This window comes from Phacochoerus africanus, chromosome 7, assembly GCF_016906955.1.
Source record: "Phacochoerus africanus isolate WHEZ1 chromosome 7, ROS_Pafr_v1, whole genome shotgun sequence".
NCBI classification, from domain to species: domain Eukaryota; kingdom Metazoa; phylum Chordata; class Mammalia; order Artiodactyla; family Suidae; genus Phacochoerus; species Phacochoerus africanus.
In genome coordinates, this window is record NC_062550.1 from 6608973 (window position 1) to 6626953 (window position 17981).

A 17981-nucleotide genomic window follows, 5' to 3' on the forward strand; every position below is an offset into this window, starting at 1 on the left:
GTTCCCAGGCTAGGGGTCGAATCGGAGCTGTAGCCACCGGCCTACGCCAGAGCCACAGCAACGCGGGATCCGAGCCGTGTCTGCAACCTACACCACAGCTCACGGCAACGCTGGATCGTTAACCCACTGAGCAAAGCCAGGGACCGAACCCGCAACCTCATGGTTCCTAGTCGGATTCGTTAACCACTGTGCCATGACGGGAACTCCAAAAGCTTTTTTTTTTTTTTTTTTGGTCTCATACCAGTTTTCATTGTTGATCTGGTCTCCGAAGCCCGGGGTGTCGATGACAGTCAGCTTCATCTTCACGCCGCCTTCTTCTATTACTGGGGAGTGGACAGAACAAGCACCGGGGAGGTCACTCCTCCAGCTGACGCCAGGAGCCCCACCAGCTGCCTATCTGCCAGGGAGACCCGGGCTCCTTCTTTCTGCAGGACGAATTATTGGAAAAGTTCGGGGCCCCCACCCAGAAGACCCTCCTCACGCCTTCCGTCCACACCCGCCCAGGCTTCACCATCCAGCTCAACTCCCGTGTTGTTCTTCTCCAGTTCCCTTTTCTGGACTCAAGAGTCTAAAGAGCTGGCTCCTTAGGGTTTAGGTTTAATTCTATTCCGTCCTGTGGGTGCCTTCCACGTGCTCACGCCCAAGCAGCCCCAGCCTTTCCCCTTTTCTGGCAGAGGCCCCTCTGAACGTCGCCTGCTGGGGCCCCAGCCTGGCCCTCACCGTGCCCAATAGCTTTGATCTCCACCGTCTTGGGGATCTTCTCCTCCCGGTTCCAGCTGGAGGCCTTGCGGCTCACTTGGGATTTGAAGAGGGTGTTGACCAGCGTCGACTTGCCCAGTCCACTCTGACCTGCAGCAGGACAGGAGGAGGGTGAGAAGGCAGGGAGGACCCCCGCGTCCACCCCCAGGCCTCGTCTACCTCCCCTGAGCTGACAGAATTCTAGAGCTGTGACCCCAAACCCTTGTCTGACCACTCACTGGGGGAAGATGAGGCTGGGCAGGGATGGGGAGGGTTTCCCGCTCGCTGCGGAAGGACCTGCAGAATCGATGGCTGGATTCCATGTTCTCTCGTTCTAGAAGCCCAGGGCCATTGGAAAAGGGACAACCTCTGCGTTTGTCTCATGTAGTGGTTTTGTTTGTTTGCTTTTGCTGCACCTGCAGCATGTAGAAATGCCCAGGCCAGGGATCGAACATGTGCCATGGCAGCAACCCAAGCCACTGCAGTGGCAACACTGGATTCTTAACCCACTGTGCCATAAGAGAACTCCTCGATTTTGTTTTTTGTTTTGCTTTTGTTTTTGGCCTAAGTTTTGTAGTCTTTAATAATACGAAAAGTAAAGACAGAATTACTGTGCATACTGACACTTCAGTTGTGCAGATTTCTTTAAAAGGAAGAGTTCTATAATTAAAAGGTATTTGAGGGAGTTCCCAGTGTGGCTTACCAGAAACAAACCCAACTAGTATCCATGAGGATATGGGTTCGATCCCTGGCTTTGCTCAGTGGGTTAAGGATCTGGCGTGGCTGTGAGCTGTGGTATAGGTCACAGACACAGCTCAAATCCCCCATTGCTGTGGCTATGGCATAGGCCCAAAGCTCCAATTTGACCCCTAGCCTGGGAACTTCCATATGTCACAGGTTCGTTCTGAGAGTTAAAAAAAAAAAAAAGGTATTTGAAAACCACTGGTGTGAACAATGCTTCTCAAACTAACACGCATAAGAATCACGCCGGCAGGCCTTGCAACTAATGAGCGGTGCCAGTACTGCCCGGATGCTGTATGGGCTCCTCAGCCCCACCCCAACCCTATGAATCAGAATCTGCATTTTAACAGGACTTCAGATGATTCATACGGACAGTAAAGCCTGAGAAGTACTGGTCTAGAGCATTCCTGCTGTATATCAGGACAGGGGTCAGGCTGAGAACTAGAGCCTAGGGTTCTAGACTCGACTGTGCTTTTCCCCTGAAGGTCTTGGACTGGCCATGCTTGCCCTTCTGGGGTTAGTTTCTTTTTACCTGTAGGAGGGAGGGAACTGGATGAGACCAGGGATGGCGAATAAGCTACATTTCTCAATCCACCTGATCAACTGGCAGTCGCCACCTGTCTAATGTTTCAAACGCTCCATCTGGGCTCAGTACTGAGTGTGTGCTGTGGCTGACCAGTGATGTCTGCTGTGGGCCCTGCTGGGGACGGAAATGGTTCACATGTCTGGTACCTGCCATTCTAGATCTGGGATTTTCTAAGGTCACTGTTCATTAATTTTTTTTTTTTTTTTTTTTTGGCTGCACCTGTGGCATGCAGAAGATCCCAGGCCAGGATCAGGCCCAAGCCACAGCAGTGACAATGCTGAATCCTTAAACACTAGGCCACCAGGGAACTCCTCACTATGTATTCTTTTTTTTTTTTTTTTTTTTTTGCTTTTAAGGGCCACACTTGTGGCATACAGAGGTTTCCAGGATAGGGGGGTCGAATCAGAGCTGCAACTGCCAGCCTACCTCTCAGCCACAGCAACACCAGATCCTCAACCCACTGAGTGAGGCCAGGGATTGAACCCTCATTCTTATGGATACTAGTCGGGTCTTAACCTGCGGAGTTACAGCAGGAACTCCCTCACTAAGTTTTCTTGAGTGTCAGCTGCTGTGCTAGAACTGAATGTAGAGTGTGGAACAAGACATCCTCCTTACCTTAAGGAGGCATTTGGTGTGAAGGAGACCAACACATAAACAGATGATGACAATATGTTGTGACAATCACTGTGAAAGTGGTACCCACAAGGTATTACAACAGTGTACCACAGGGAATTTAAACCAGTCTCTCTGGGACCAAGAACTTCTAGGAAGAAGGAGCTACTAAGCTTAAATCTAAGAATGACTTCAAATGACCCATAAGAAGCTGGAAGGGAGTTCTAGAGGGAGGGAACAACATAAGCGAAGGCTAAGAGGCAGGAAAGAACATGGCAAGTCCAGGAGAACTCTGCCTTATTTTTTTTTCCCCTCCCAACTTCATTTTTTCTTTCTTCTTCTTTTTTTTTTTTTTTTTTTGTCTTTTTAAGGCCATACCCACAGCATATGGAGGTTCCCAGGCTAGGGGTTGAATCAGAGCTGCAGCTGCCAGCCTACGCCACAGCCACAGCAACATGGGATCTGAGCTGCATCTGTGACCTACACCATAGCTCATGGCAGTGCCAGATCCTTAACTCACTGAGCAAGGCCAGGGATCAAACCTGCGTCCTCATGGATGCCAGTCAGATTCGTTTCCGCTGAGCCACAATGGGAACTCCCATTTTTTCTTTAAAAAAATTTTTTTTTTTATTATTGTCAATTTCCAATGTTCTGTCAATTTCTGCTGTTCAGCAAAGTGACCCAAACATACACACGTATACATTCTTCTTCTCATGTTACCTTCCATCATGTTCTATGACAAGTGATTGGCTAGAGTTCCCTGCACTGCACAGCAAGACCTCATTGCTTATCCATTCCAAATGGAATAGGTTGCATCTCCTAACCCCAAACTCCCCGTGCATCCCACTCCCTCCACCTCCCCCTTGGAAACCACAAGTCTAGAACTGTTCCTTATAAGTGAGGAGTAGAATGTTACACGGGAAGTGGTGAGAGGTGAGTGGCGAGGCTACATCAGGCTGGACTAGGAATTTAAATCCTTAAACTTATTGAAAGATTTTAAGTCGAATGGGGGACTTGAGTTATGCAGTTTGGAAAAATTGTTCAGTGACGGGTGGACCCTGGATTGAAGGACAAAGGAGACAGAGAACCAGGAGGGTCAGGGCCACTCAAAGTGTGGCCTGTGGCTCAGATGCCAGGGTCCATGAACCATATGCCACTGGGTCTTGAGATAAGAAGTTCCTACCAGGAATTCCCATTGTGGCTCAGTGGTTAGTGAACGCGACTAGGAACCATGAGGTTGCGGGTTTGATCCATGGCCTTGCTCAGTGGGTTAAGGATCCGGCGTTGCCGTGAGCTGTGGTGTAGGTTGCAGATGCGGCTCGGATCCTGCGTTGTTGTGGCTCTGGTGTAGGCCGGTGACTATAGCTCCGATTCTACCCCTAACCTGGGAATCTCCATATGCTGCGGGAGCGACCCTAGAAAAGGCAAAAAAAAAAAAAAAAGAAGAAGAAGTTCCCACCAGAAAGTAAACCAACTCAGGTCAGACAGCACAGTTTCGTTAGCTGATGTTTTTTAGAGCAAGACTTTCTAGATGATTTCCATTCTGGCCTAGCTCCTTATCTCTGAGCAGCTCTGCATCGAGTGGCCGCAGTGATCCAGGTCAGAGAACCCCTCTGGCCTAGGGACGTAGTGGTGGAGGTAGAGAGACAGGGACCGACTCGAGAGAGATTTACGGGTAAATCAGCAGGACTTGAGGATGGAGGGATAAAGGAGGAGGAAAGAAGGATGACCCCTGAGCCCAGTGTCAGCCACCGAGAGGGTGATCTCACGAGGTCAGCAAAGGTCCCTCCTCGCTCTTATATCCTGTGACCCAGCGACCCTACCTGCGTGTCCAACGTCCGGAAATTCTCTCTCAACTTAAAAGGACTACCGAAGAGCCGAAAGAAGACCTCCCTTCCTCTGGTCCTGCCCCCAGCTCTAATGATGCCCCAGGCCACACACTGAGAGCAGCCACCACATCCACCCACAGCCCCGCCCGGTCCCGGCCAGCCTTGGGCGGAGAAAGGGGTCAGGCCTGTGTGATCAGCCCAGGGAGCGCATTCCTCCGAGGAAGCGCTCATTCTAGAGAAGCCGGGCTGAGGCCGTCCTAGAGGAAGGAGCAGGACGGCCACCAGGACCTCGGGGACCCCGCGGCCACCCTACCGACGACCATGATGTTGAAGTCGAAGCCGGTCTTCATGGTCTTCTTGCGCATCTGCTCGATGATGGTGTCGATGCCAATGTAGCCCAGCAGGCTGGAGTTGATGCTCACGGGCTTCATGGGCACGGCCGGCTTCGGCCTGGGCTCCGGCACCAGCTCTGACATGGCTGTGTCCGTCCTGGCCTCCGGGAGCCCTGCAAAGCCAAGCAGGGAAGGGTGGGCTGCAGGAAAGCAGAGGGCACACAAAGCCACACGATTCCCTTCTGGACCCAACATCATACAAACTTGGGGCCTGGAAGGGACCTCAGAGGGCACCCAGTACCCATCTCTCATCTCACAGATGAGGGGACTGAGGCCTAGAGGAGAAAGGGCCCGCCTAGGAACACAGGGCAAGTCAGGGGCACCGTCTGGACCAGTACCCAGACTCTCCAGATGGACTGTGCTGCTCCAACGCGCCACAGCCGGGTCCCTAACCTGGGGGTTTCTCCACCTTGGGTCTGAGGACGTTTTCGGCTGTATGATTGTTGGAGGGGGCTGTCCTGTGCTCTGTGGAATGTTTCGTGACACCCTTGGCCTCTACTAGATGCTAGTAGTAGCCCCCCAGTTCAATGACCAAGAATATCTTCAGCTAGTGCCAAATGTCTCCGGGGGGCAGAGGGGGTGGGTCACAGCCTCAGCTGAGAGCCGCTGATCTAAGAGATGACAGTGGTTATTCCAACCTGAGTCCTGCCTCCCTCAGATAAAGGGCAAAGACCTTCTAGGATTCTGGACCTGATATCCACTGACTGACTGTTGCTTTGTCTTTTAGAAGCACGGGGGGCTACCCCGTCTCTGCAGAGTACACCTCACCCTGTCCTCCCAGCCTCAGGACACCGTCTCTCCCATGAGCACTGCTGCAAAGTAGGGGTGATGTGCCCTGAGGAGCCCCAGACACCCTCTGAGCCTTAGCTTTCAATCTGAAGAGTAATAAGTCTCCCCTTCTTTCCTTTTTGGCCACCCCGCAGCATATGGAGATCCCGGGGCTGGGAACCAGATCCAGGGCATGGGTGTGACCTGCACCGCGGCTGTGGCAGCCGGGGATCCTTTCACCCACTGTGCCAGGCTGGCACTGCAGAGCCGCCGCCACCACCAATCCCATTGCACCACAGTGGGAACTCCATCAGTCTCCCCTTTGGCCACTGGAGCTGAGACCGGAGCAGGCGGACTCACGGGCCGGCTTAGATGACATGACATAGTGTGTTCTTGCCATGGTGGGTAGCAGAAGAAAAGGGAGGCTAAGATCACAGCCCTACCCCCGTGGAGAGAGCGCAACGTCCCTCTGTGTCGGGCAGATCACGACGAGTCTGCACATACGAGAGAAATCCATGCGTTTCCTCACCAGCCCACTGTCCGCCAGGCTGGGTTTCAGGACAGGGCAACTCCATGCCCTCCCCGCACAAGTGTGCATGGTAAGGAGCCTGGCTCTGCTATGTGCCAGCTGGGCGGGCTTGGGGGAACCACTGCCCCACCCCCACCCCCAAGTCTGCTTCCTCCTCTGTAAACTGGTCAGGGCCCTGACTAAGGCTGCGGGGAGCCCTGCACACGAAATGTGAGGCCTAGAAGCACCCACACAGCGCCTCACTGGTCCGGAGGTGAGGCTCCCGGCGCCCTTTCAAGTTCACGGCATGTCAGGAGGGGGCATGAAGCAGGGCGTGCGAAAGCACTTGTTAAAGGCTAATTACACAGCAGAGTGTCAGGACCCCACGCTCTCTGGAGGCCCCCTTCCAGCCTCGCCATTCTAGAATCCTATGGTTCATGGTTACCGCCCCGCAGGGTCCCAGGCATCCAGGGAGGAAGGGTGGAGCAGCAGATGAAAAAGCGGGAGGGGGACAGGAGGACCTCCCCCCACCCTCGAACCCAGCCAGGAGTCTGTTCCTGGGCCCCCACCACCTGCTCCTTCGCGGGTCCTGGCCAGACTCTCTCAACTGGAAACTGCTCTTCTCTTGTCACTCCCGGGCACGGCCAAATCTCACAAACTCTCCGGACCTCCCTGGGGCTGGCGTCCTTCCCTCCTGCTTCCCGGGAAGCTGTTGCCAGCTGGGTGGCTCCAGAAGGCAGCAAGATTGGCTCAGCCTTGCAGCAGCTGACTCTCAGCAGCCTGGCCTGCGCCTCCGCCCTGCACGTGGCTCCTGGGCCCAACTCAGCACACCTGCGCTGGGGGCCAGTGCCCCACTTTCCCGGCCCAGCTGCTCCCACGGCGGCCCTATTCATGCCCCACAACCAGCCTGTTTGGTGTCCACAACCTGTACTGCAGGGTAGGGGTGTGCGTGTGCATGCGTGTGTGTGTGTGTGTGTGTGTGTGTGTGTGTGTGTGTGTGTGTAAGGGGCCGGGAAAACGGGGGCTGACATCATTTTGCAGACCTGGAAAGTGAGTCTTGCATTTAGTTATGAGCGTTTTTGTGAACACATTTAGAAAGTGGCCTGCTCAGCCTGGCCTGTCAACCGCAGCATCCTCCAAGACCATGCCCCAAAGACAGAGCTTGGATGCAGGAAGGGGCTGGCCTACCAAACTCCCAGGCAACTTCTAGGGCCTGTTCGCGTCCAGCAAGCACCTACTGGCACCTATGTGCACACTGCACAGAGCTCCTGCTGACCAGCTGCCCCTCCCAATCTCATGGCGAGGACACGCAAGTCACATGCTAACCGCCACCACCCATCGGCCAGCTGTACTGCAAACTTGTGGTGGGTCACTGTGTCACAGCCTTTGCCGGAAGAGCCTTGGCCCGCTCCAGCCCCTGGCTTACTCGTCCTCCTCTTTCACCATTCAGCCGAGTGCTACCCCTCAGGAAAGCCTCTGCTTTCCCATCTGATGTAGACGCCTCTCCTCTGTGCTACCTGGGCCCTTAAGCACCTTAGGACGCATCGCATCCATTCATTCATTCATTCCCTCCATCCCATCCAGGCCATTCCACATGCTGTCAGATGGGAGCCTACCCCAGCCAAACCCTAGACTAAAGGCCAAGGATGCTTTTGGACCCCAGACAAGGCCCTGGCCCCCAAGGGGCCCCTGTTTGGTGAGGGTGCCTGACAAGGACAAGAGAGACCTCCAGGGCACAGGACAAATGCTGTTCAGGAGTTGAATTCTGAGGCTCCATCCTCTGCCCCTACAGCTCCCCAGTCCCGCCGTGCCAGCTCCGGGTGGGCAGCTGGACCACACTTGACTCCTGGCGGGGTGACCTCTGGGAGCCACAGTGTTCTCCTCAGGAAAACAGAGCCAGTGCCTACTTTGCTGAGCTACTATGAAGCTTATACAAAAACACAAATTACCTGTCACTGAACACAGGCCAGTTCCCATCCTTCTTCAGGGCAGGAGCCATGTCTTAACGATTTCTGTGCCCCAATGTACCTTCGTTGTACTCGGCAACGAATGAATGAATGAATGAATGAATGAATACGAGCCTCCCTGAAGGCAGATGCTACTTCAGAGCCATCACCTTTCTCATCTGATGCTGCTCCCTTGTCAAGGCAGCTGACCTCCAAACGGCAAATAGCTTGTGGGTGAGCCACAGTCAAGGGGGCAGACTCTGTTTTGACACCTTCTCCTTCCCCTATAATAGGGACTGGAGGGGGGCTCCCCAGGGTGGGGAAGAGCTCAGGATATAGATCAGATAGGCCAAGCTGCCTAGATAGTTCTTGGGGTTCCTCCTAAGCTCCCTGCTCTCCCAGGGCTCCCGGAGAGGAGGGGATCTGTCTGCAGCACCCCCTGCCAGGAGCCACCTGCCCCTTCAGTGCTCCAGGGAGAGACATTTGTCCATTTGATTCAGCTCTGGCTGAGTCCCCACAGAAACAGCACCTCCCCATCCTGATGCCAAGCAAGAACCCCAGTGCTTTTACAGGCAAAAGAAAGGCTTTGTCTTTGTCTGGCCCAGGGACCCCACCCCTCTGTTGGGAAGGTGGCAGCAGTGGGGAGGGGACCTTTCCAGAATAGCACCTGCCTCCCTGGCTTAGTGGGTGTTCAGGGGGTGGGGAGGTTCTTCTTTCCGGAGCTGGAGCTCTTCCCCAGCCCCCCGCCCCTGGCAGCCTTCAAGACCCCGCCCCCACCCGCATAAGCAATTCCAGTCCACCTGAGCTTCTGCCCCGGCTCTCAGAAAAGGAAGGAATCACAAAAGCTATCTCAGTACTTTCCCACTCACAGGAGCAAAGGGCCCTGGGATACCCCCTGCCTCCATCCCAGTCCTCCGGAGGCCAACGAGTTCCCTTGGAGACCACCAGCTGGTGCCAGTCGCAGCGGGCGCCTGTGTGTGGGGGAAGGGGTCTATGTGTCAGCGCACAGGTCTCTAATCTGGCGGTAGGTGGCCCTGGTACCTGTGCGTGGCGTGCGAGTCTTGGTGTGCTCCAGCGTGGAGCTTTCTGTGCGCATCTAGGTGCCCGCCCGTGTGTTCACGGGTCTCCGTATCTCCCCGCATTTCCGTGTGTGCATTTCTCGGGGCACATATATCTCGGAGTGTGTGCCACCGTGCGTGCGTGTGTCCCTGCATATGTCACCGCGCGTGGGCTCCTCGGTGCATCAACCCTCCCCCTAGTGGCATCTCCAGCCAGGCTTTAGGGGGCCGCAGCCTCCTCCCGGCGGGCGCCGGTGGCCCAGCCGGCCGCCCTACCTTTGGACATGAATCCTCCTTTGTCTCGGTTCCTCCGTGAAGATGCTCAGGGCGCGGGGCTGCAAGGCTGAGCGGGGCGCGGGCTCCTCCTGGGCCGAGCAGCCCCTGCAGCCGGGCCTCGCCCCTCCGCGCTCTCCGCCCACCCGCCCAGCCCGCGGCCCGGCCGCGCCGCCCCTGCGCCCCGCGCCGCCGCGCCCGCCTGGGACTTGGACTCTGCTGGCTCCGCGCAGCGCTACCCCTGCCCGCGCGCACGGATGCCGCCGCCGCCGCCGCTGCCACCCGCACCACGTGACCCGCGCGCCCGCCCCACCGAGGGCCCCTCCCCCTCCCACGGCGTCGGCGCCCGCACCGGCTCCCCGCCCGCCCGCAAGCGAGAGCAGGCAGCCAGCGCCGGCTGCAGGTCGCCGGGGAGGCGCGCAGGGACGCTGCGCCTGCAGGCTCGAGATGCCGGGCCTAGGAATGTGCCCGCATCCCAGTCCCGGTCCCTCCCTCTCTGTCCCGCTGGGGCGGGGGCGGGGCGGGGGCGGGGTGGTGCGCAGGGGACCGCTGGCAGCCGCGGGAGGCGGTGCGCGCGTGCGTGAGTCACACGGTGGTGGGGATGCTGGGCTGGATCAGCGCGGGTCTGCCCCTGATTCAGGGGCCCGAGTGCCAGGCCTGGTTCTAAGATGAAGAGCCCTATGACCTTGAGCTGGTCAGGAACTTTCCTGAGCCTCAGTGGACCCATCAGAAAAGTCTTTCTTGTATGTGATCAACACTAACGGACAGCATGCTGCCAGGCCTTCAGGGACCGGAATGAGGCTCATAATTCAAGTCCTCAAAGAGCTCTGGGCTGGTGGAGTAAGACAGAAAGCTGAACTGTCTTTTTTCTTTTTTTTTTTTAGGGCCGCACCCGTGGTATATGGAAGTTCCCAGGCTAGGGGTCTAATCGGAGCTGTAGCCCGCCGGCCTACACGGCCTACACCACAGCCACAGCCACGTGGGATCTGAACAGCATCTGTGACCTACACCACACTCACAGCATATGCCAGATCCTTAACCCACTGAGTGAGGCCAGGGATGGAACCCGCAACCTCATGGATCCAAGTCAGGTTCATTAACCACTGAGCCGCCACGGGAAGTCCGCAAAGTTGGACTGTCTTAATTCAGGGGATGGGGTATATATGCGCAGGGTGGGCACCCTGGGGAGAGAGGGATTTGGGAGGATGTCTTGGAGGGGGTGAGGGCCAAGTCAGAAAGGCAAGTGGAAGGCATTCTGTGAGAGGAGCAGAGCAGAGGTGAGGCGACCCAGAGGCGAGAGCTGCATGGTGCTGGGGACAACAGAGCAGGGAAATTCCAGACAGGGATATAGCGCGAAGAGGCTGGAGAAGTCCAAAGCCTTGGAAGCCAGGCTAAGGGGCTGGACTCTAAAGATAACCGTGAGTCACCAACAGCCGTGCAGCAGAAAGTGCTGCCATGAACCATGTGAGTCCCTCTGGCAGCTGCGTGAAGAAGGAGGGGGTGGCCTCGTAGGGGCAGAGAGATGGAGAGGAGGGGGCAGCCAGCCCAGTACTGAGGATGTTGGAATTAGACTGGATGGGATGAGGGAGAGAGAAAGAGGAGGGGACCAGGTTTCTAGAGTGGCAGTGCCTGCAGCTGCAGGAGCAAGATCAGGGCGGGCAGGTGTCGGGGCAGGAAGGGACATGACCTGGAGTTGTCTGGGTTGAGGGGTCCAGCAGGCTGCTGGCTTCCACATCTGCATTTCCATTTCCGGAGAGAGGACTGGTCTGAAGATGGAGAGCTGAGGACCCAGAGGGAGGAGCGAAGACCAGAGCCTGGGCGAGCCCCCCCCGGACTGAGTGTGCAGAGTGCCACGAGAAGGGGGTCTGACAACCCCAATGTCCAATTAAGCCACTGGACTGGATGCTTTCTGAGCATCCGCCAGACCCAGAATCTCTGAAATGTCAGGAATGCAACTGCCCAAAGTAGAATTCCCACATCTGGGCTCCCATTAGTTTCCTGCCACCAACCAGCTGTGTGACCTTAGGCATGTCACAGCCTCTCTAAGACGAAATGAACCTCTCGTCCTTATGTTGGCCTCTGTGCAGTTCTGTGTAGGGCTGCCAACATACAAGTCTCCAACTCACCTAAAGGGCTGGAGACAGGTGACCAAGAAGGAATTCCAGGTGAGGCAGCTTTTAAGCAACAGCTACGTTCCTGAAAGGCCGGATGTGATTTAGAGTGTTTCAGGTAAGACCACTTCTGTCAGCTAGAGGAGCCTAACAGTGTCGACTGTTAGATGAGGCACCACTTATTGAAGTGCTGGTCTGTATTTTTATGTAGGTGGTTTGCTTTTAAAACTGGACTCAAAAAAAAGAAAGAAAAGAAAAAGAAGTTCCCATCATGGCTCAGTGGAAATAATCTGACTAGCATCCATGAGGACAAGGGTTCAACCCCTGGCCCCACTCAGTGGGTTAAGGATCCCGTGTTGCCCTGAGCTGCGGTGTAGGTTGCAGATGCAGTTTGGATCCTGTGTTTCTGTGGCTGTGGTGTAGGCCAGCAGCTGCAGCTCTGCTTCGACCCCTAGCCTGGGAACCTTCATATATATGCCACAGGTGTGGCCCTGAAAAGACAAAAAATAAAAATAAATACAACTGGACTCAGGAGTTCCCATTGTGTCTCAGTGGAAACAAACCCAACTATATCCATGAGGATGCAGATTCGATCCCTGTCCTCACTCAGTGGATTAAGGATCTGGCCTTGCCATGAGCTGTGGCATAGGTTGCAAACGTGGCTCAGATCCCGTGTTGCTATGGCTGTGGTGTAGGCCAGCAGCTGCAGCTCTGCTTTGACCCCTAGCCTGGGAACTTCCGTATGCTGTGGTGCAGCCCTAAGAAGACAAAAAATAAATAAATAAAATAAAAAATAATAAAATAAAATAAAACTGGACTCACCTATAGATCACCTGATTATTTGAGCTTTTCAGGGAACAAAGAAACACTCCTGGAAGATGCTAGAGGACATGGATTTAGCTTAATTGCTCTCCCACAGATTACCCCCATAATCTTTCCTTCTGACAGCTTCCCTCAACTTGACCTCTGACTGGCAGGTGGGGACTCAGCTCAGGGTGAATCCCCTGTGTTCTGTCCCTCAACCCCATTCCCCTTTTCCCCAATTCTGACCTTAAAGTCTCCCCTCCCTTTCCGTATCTATCCAAGCATAGTCCATCCCCAGGCATACACCTCCCTGCCCCCTCGGCGGTCGAGTACATCCGCAGCCCACCTCTGGCATTTACCTCTGCTTTCTCTGGCCAGGTCCAGCATGGTGATCTCTGTGGCCAGGTCTGTGGCAGCATCGGCTGTCACATGGTCCAGGGCTGGATCTGGGCTTCTGCTTAGCATTGATGGGTAGATAGCAATATCTGATGTAGTCAGGTTAATGACACAGTCCAGCGCGATCTCCCCGGTGGCTGGGTCTGGGGTGACTGGCACAACTGAACCTATGGCTCTGCCCAGCCTGCTTGTTGTGTGCATAGCAAGAGAATCGGTAGTTATGTCCAGATTGGCTGTATTGGCCCTGCCGAGCACCATGGCTCTGTCTGGCCTGGCTGTGCCCAGCTTGACTGAGTCTGGTACTGCCAGGTCCATGGCTGGACCCCCTGTGGTTGTGTCTGGCTTGGCTGTGCCTGCTGTAGGTATGGCTTTGCTCACCTTTTCTGGGTCTGAGGTTACCAAGTCCATGACCATGCCTGGCTTGGTCGTGCCTGCTGAAGCCAAGTCCGTGGCAGTGCCCAGTTTGGGATCCAGATCAGGGAACTCCGTGCCCATGTCCAGTCTGGAGGTGTTTGGTGTAGCCAAGTTGACAGCCAAACCAGGTCTATTGGCCGCTGTGGCTAAATGTCTGGCTGTGCCTGGCCGTGTGGGGTCCGGAGTAGCCAGATCCATGGCCGTGGCAGGCCCCGTGGTAGGGGTGGCCCTTTGGAGCTGCAGCCGGGGTCTTGGAATACCCCTGGCCCGGGGCTTGCCTCTTCCTGGAGAAGCTCTGGTGGGCACATGGGCAGTCGCTGGGACAGGGTGCCTCTGACCCCCTGCGCCTGGCCCTGCAGGACCTGGTGGACTCTGAGCTAACCGAGCTTGGAAAGGTAGAGTCAAGTATGAACTCACCAGGGGCTTCTCCACCGTGGGCATCTTGCTGGGTTTGGCCAGACCTGGGCTACCTGGGTCCTCGGAGTGGACCCTGCCCCCTGGCGCTCGGGTCACAGATGGTGAGCCCGGAGTGGGCAGTCTTCCTCCTCCATGGGTGCCCGAGGCGGACAGCTCTTCCCAGTGAGAAGGTAGGGGGCCCAGGGGCCATGCGTGGCTGTGCTGGCGAAGTGTTAAGGAGACGGAGCTGAGCTTTCTGGGCACAAGACTCTTGCCAGTGTCCTGCAGGGGTACGCTCCGGGCCCTCACTCCTAGTCCCAGTCGACCAGGAGCCTGTGGGATGTGGCTCTGGGGGCAAGCGTCCAGATGGATGGTCTTCCTGAGAACAGGGATGAGAGGTGACACCCCTCCAGGGAGTTTTGAGGGGCGGGCAGGGCACCCCAGTAGATGGCCACGGGAAAAGGAGGTTCCAGGCCCTGGGGCTCCACGTGGCTGCATCTCGAGGTCGTGGTCCATCCGAGTCTTTCAGCTTCCCCTGATCAACAGAGGAAAGGGGTCAGGCAGGGGTGAGGTTCTCGAGCCTAGAGGTGCCACCTCTCCCCCTGGATTAGCAGCTAGAGCTGCCTCTGAAGGGGCCTTGTTTGGGGGACTGTCACATCCTCGGTGGAGTCCACATGGCCCTTCCCACAGCCCCCCACAGCCCCCACCTGCTGCATGCCCACACACCTCACACGCTGGGCTGGAAGAACAGTGGGCGGCATCAGTGGGCAGGCTGCCCCCGCATGAGAGGACCCATGGCAAGGGGGTTACCTCTCCCTTCCTTTGGGCCTGAGTGTGGCCCCTCTCTCTGTGGACGACTCCGTGGAGGTCCGCAGACGTGTTCAGGGACCCCAAGTGGAGGGCCATGGTTATCAGAAGCCTATCTGCCTCTTCCACAAGGGGCAGGAGGACTCTGGGTTCCCACCCACAGCAGTCAAAATCGCGGTTCAGGCGTCCAGGTAGGAGGCCTTGGGAACAGGGTCTGCATCTGAGGCACCTGCCCAGAACCAGGAAAGAGCCCTGGGCTGGCCTGCTGTTGGAGCCGCAGTCGGAGCTGGAATTGGAGCTGAAGAGGCCCCCCTGCACAAGGTGAGGCTTGGGAAGTGGAGCAGTAACCTGAGTGCTCAGAAAGGAGCAGTCCCTGCCTGGGGGGAAACTGTCACCCCCAGGGGTACCAGGCAGTGAAGAGGGCAGAGCTACTACTACAGAGGGAAGCCATGTGGGGGGAGCATTAGCTCAGTCTTTGGGTTAAAGGATAGAAGCTGGGGAGTTCCTGCTGTGGCACAGGGGGTTAAGAATCCGACTGCAGAGCTCGGGTCACTGCAGAGGCATGGGTTCGACCCCCAGCCCGATGCGGTGGGTGAAAGGATTGCATTGCCACACGTGCAGCATAGGTCTTAGCTGCGGCTCAAATTCAAGCGCTGGCCCGGTAACTTTCATATGCTGCAGTGCAGCCATAAAAAATAAAATAAAATAAAGGATGGGGGCTGGGGCTGGGGCCGGGAGAATTCACACAGACAGAAGGTCCAAAGATGAGGTATGGCATCTTTCTGAAAATCCACCGCAGGGTTCCCAGGCTGTATTTGGGGCAGGGGAACACGGCTGCAGGTGTGCCGGGGCCCAGGCCAGGCTGCAATGATGCTCGGGCCCTGGAAGATGACCTGGTCAGATCTGCAGGTGGTCACTCCGGGGATGTGTGACAGATCAGGGGGCCAGAAGTGGAGGCAAGGAGAGTGACGAGGTCGACCCTGCGGGCTGGGGGTGGGGCCAGAGAAAGCCTCATAGCGCAGGAGAAGCAGCGGCAGGACTGCCTGGATAAAGGGAGTTGGGGGGCAAGAACCCTGGCTGGTGGTCTGCATGGGTGAGCCAGTCCCCAAGGGGGGCTCCAAAGCTGGTGCCCACTCTGGGCTCCATATGACACCCCCTGGAACAAAGTTGTTTCTGTGGCTTTCAACACAGCAGCCGGGGACATGAAGCTTGGCAGGGGGTCGGGCCAGGGCTGGCAGCAGGGGCTCATGGGGATGGTATGATCTGTAGCTAGGTCCCTAAAGTCTAGAGCAGGGACAGGGAAGGCAGGGCACCAAGGCTGTCGCATCATCCCTCACAGTCCCAGCCCCTCATCTCTCTCCAGGGACATATTCGTACCCAAGGCTGTCGCGGCCTCCGTCACCTCCCTGGTTGGCACATCCCTGAAGCCCTGCCTCTGGGCCCTTACAACCACAGGGCCCTGGGCACACCCATGTTTACCCTGCACTTAACCACAAGCATCTACCCTCAGTGTGCACGTGCACACACACACACACACACACACACACACACATACACACACACACACATACACACACACACACACAGAGCCAGAGGACAGAATTTCTGAGATCTCCTCGTTCTAACATCACCAGATCCCCTCCCCTCAGTGAGCAACCCCCCCCCCCATCAATCACTCGGTCCTGTTGTCCCCCCACACAAATACCCACCTACCTTGATCAGAGAACAAGGAGGGTCTGGCGGTCCTCGGTCTGGGAAGCTGACTCTGGTGTGGGCCCCTCACCTCCTCCGTGCCCAGGTTTTGGCTGTGGTGACCAGCTCAGGGGCCTCATCCTTTGGTCCCCTCATGGGCTTTCACTTAGTCCCCAGGCCACAGTCCCCAGGCTAAGGGCCCAGCCCTCTCCGGACCTGTCCCACCAACTCCAGCCACAGCTGGGCTGGGCTCTGGGGCAGGGCGGGGCTGGCTTCTCAGCAGTGGGCGGCAGTGAATGGCTGCTCTGAGCCTCTAGGATCCCACAGGCCATGGGAGGCAGGTTATGGCCCAGCTGAGCTGCCTGGGACTCAAGGCCACGGAGGGGGCGGAGGGTGGGGCTTGCAGCCTCCCCTGCCCAGATCTGCCCAGGCTCCCGCAGACTCAGCCCTGGAGAGAGTCTGCAGGAGGAATAGGAAGACTCCCAAATGTGGCCACGCTCTGGTGGTGGTCCCAGAGCCAGCCTCACTCCTGCTTTCTCTCCGCATTGCCCCACATACCGGTTTAGTTCTGTGACCCTTGCCTGCCCATCTGAGGTCTTTCCTCGAGCAAGCTGGAGTTAGTTCCTGGAGGCTAAAGCAGGGGCTCTCTGCTTCGGCAACTATATCCCGAGCCTGGGCTCGCACCTGCTGGACCCTGAACGGAGGTCCTGAGCCTGCAAAGATAACCCTCCCCTGGGCCCGAGAAGACCCACGAGGCCTCCCAGCCTGGCTCTGGCATTGCGGGCTATCAGCAGGCCCTGGCCCTTGGGCTGGACTGGGTGCGCCCTTCTGCCTGCATCATAGAAAAAATGATAATAAGGATGGCGATAATAATAGCTCCCATTGGCAGAATGCCCACTGTGTGCCGGGCACTATGTCAGGGCTGGGAAGGAGGGTGCAGTCTGCCCGGGAAGTTGGGTACGTGCACAGATGCTTCCAGCAGCTCTAGCACAGTCACTCCCCCTGAGCCAGGAACTAGGCTAAGCATCTTCGCGGCATCGCCTTTAGCCTTTGCCTTGTCATCTGCTTTTTACGGACGAGGACATCACAGCCCACACAGTGCTGTGTGGTCGGATCTGTTTTCCTGTGTGTTGCTCTCCTTAGTGTTTGAGCTTCTGGAGCTATGCCGGCCAATAGGACTTTCTCCGATAATGGCAAGGTTCCGTATCTGTGCTGTCCAGTGCAAGAGCCATCGGCCACGGGCAGCTGCTGAGCCCTTACGATGTGGCTACCTTGACCAAGGATTTTGTATTATACTTAATTTTAATTTGTGGCTCTTATAGTACACAGCACCGTCCTGATGGGCCTGCATTGTATTCTTCTCTGGGCCCCAGGACCTGGGAAGAATTGGCCTCATAAGTTTCTGTAGAATGAGTGAATGAAAAAAAGAAAACGATTGAATGAATGGTGGCTACATGGCCCTTCTCCTCTTATTCATTCTCTCCCCTTCAAGCTTTAGGTTTTCACACTTGGCCGTGCTCTGGTTACCACGGCAACCTGCTGGAAGTTGCAGTGGGTGGGGGAAGGGAACTGTCTGGAGTTCTCCCCCTTCCATCCTTGCTTTGAGGCCTGAGGACCAGGGGCTGGGGAGGGGAAGGCACAGTTCTCCCTGGACGGATTGCGGGGGGGGTGGGGGGCCCCTTTGCCACTCACCTCCACTGGATTGCACTGTCTCTGAGATGCAGAAACCCTGAGCTAGAGGCAGGGGTCCTGGCTCCTCTCCTCACTTGGGCCACTGACACACTGTACAGCTTCTATCAGATCTCTTGCCCACCGGGGCCTCGGTTGCCTTTTTAAATAGGGACCAGGTGCCTTCCTGTGTTCTCTTGAAGATCTGGAATCCCTCCGTCTCACTCGTTGTCAGGCTCTTA

The 17981-nt window shown here is 56.5% G+C and overlaps 1 protein-coding gene across 6 annotated transcripts in view; it reads right to left on the minus strand.

The window, feature by feature from the left end:
* The window catches only part of SEPTIN3 (septin 3), a 29390-nt gene extending 13066 nt beyond the window's left edge, over positions 1–16324 (minus strand). For 2 of the 6 annotated variants that reach the window (XR_007135743.1, XM_047786111.1), the window contains exons 1-4: positions 9455–9621; positions 4820–5011; positions 721–849; positions 242–323 (exon numbers count right to left, since the gene is read on the minus strand). Coding sequence is in view for 4 of the 6 variants with exons in the window: in XM_047786111.1 (XP_047642067.1) it covers positions 242–323; positions 721–849; positions 4820–5011; positions 9455–9464 (413 nt within the window). In the remaining 2 variants the exon portion in view is untranslated. Of the gene's footprint in view, positions 1–241; positions 324–720; positions 850–4819; positions 5012–9454; positions 9622–12725; positions 14108–16092 lie in introns of those variants that run through there. The other 4 variants (XR_007135742.1, XM_047786109.1, XM_047786107.1 and 1 more) reach the window with 4 other exon arrangements.
* Between the last annotated feature and the right edge of the window lie 1657 nt (positions 16325–17981).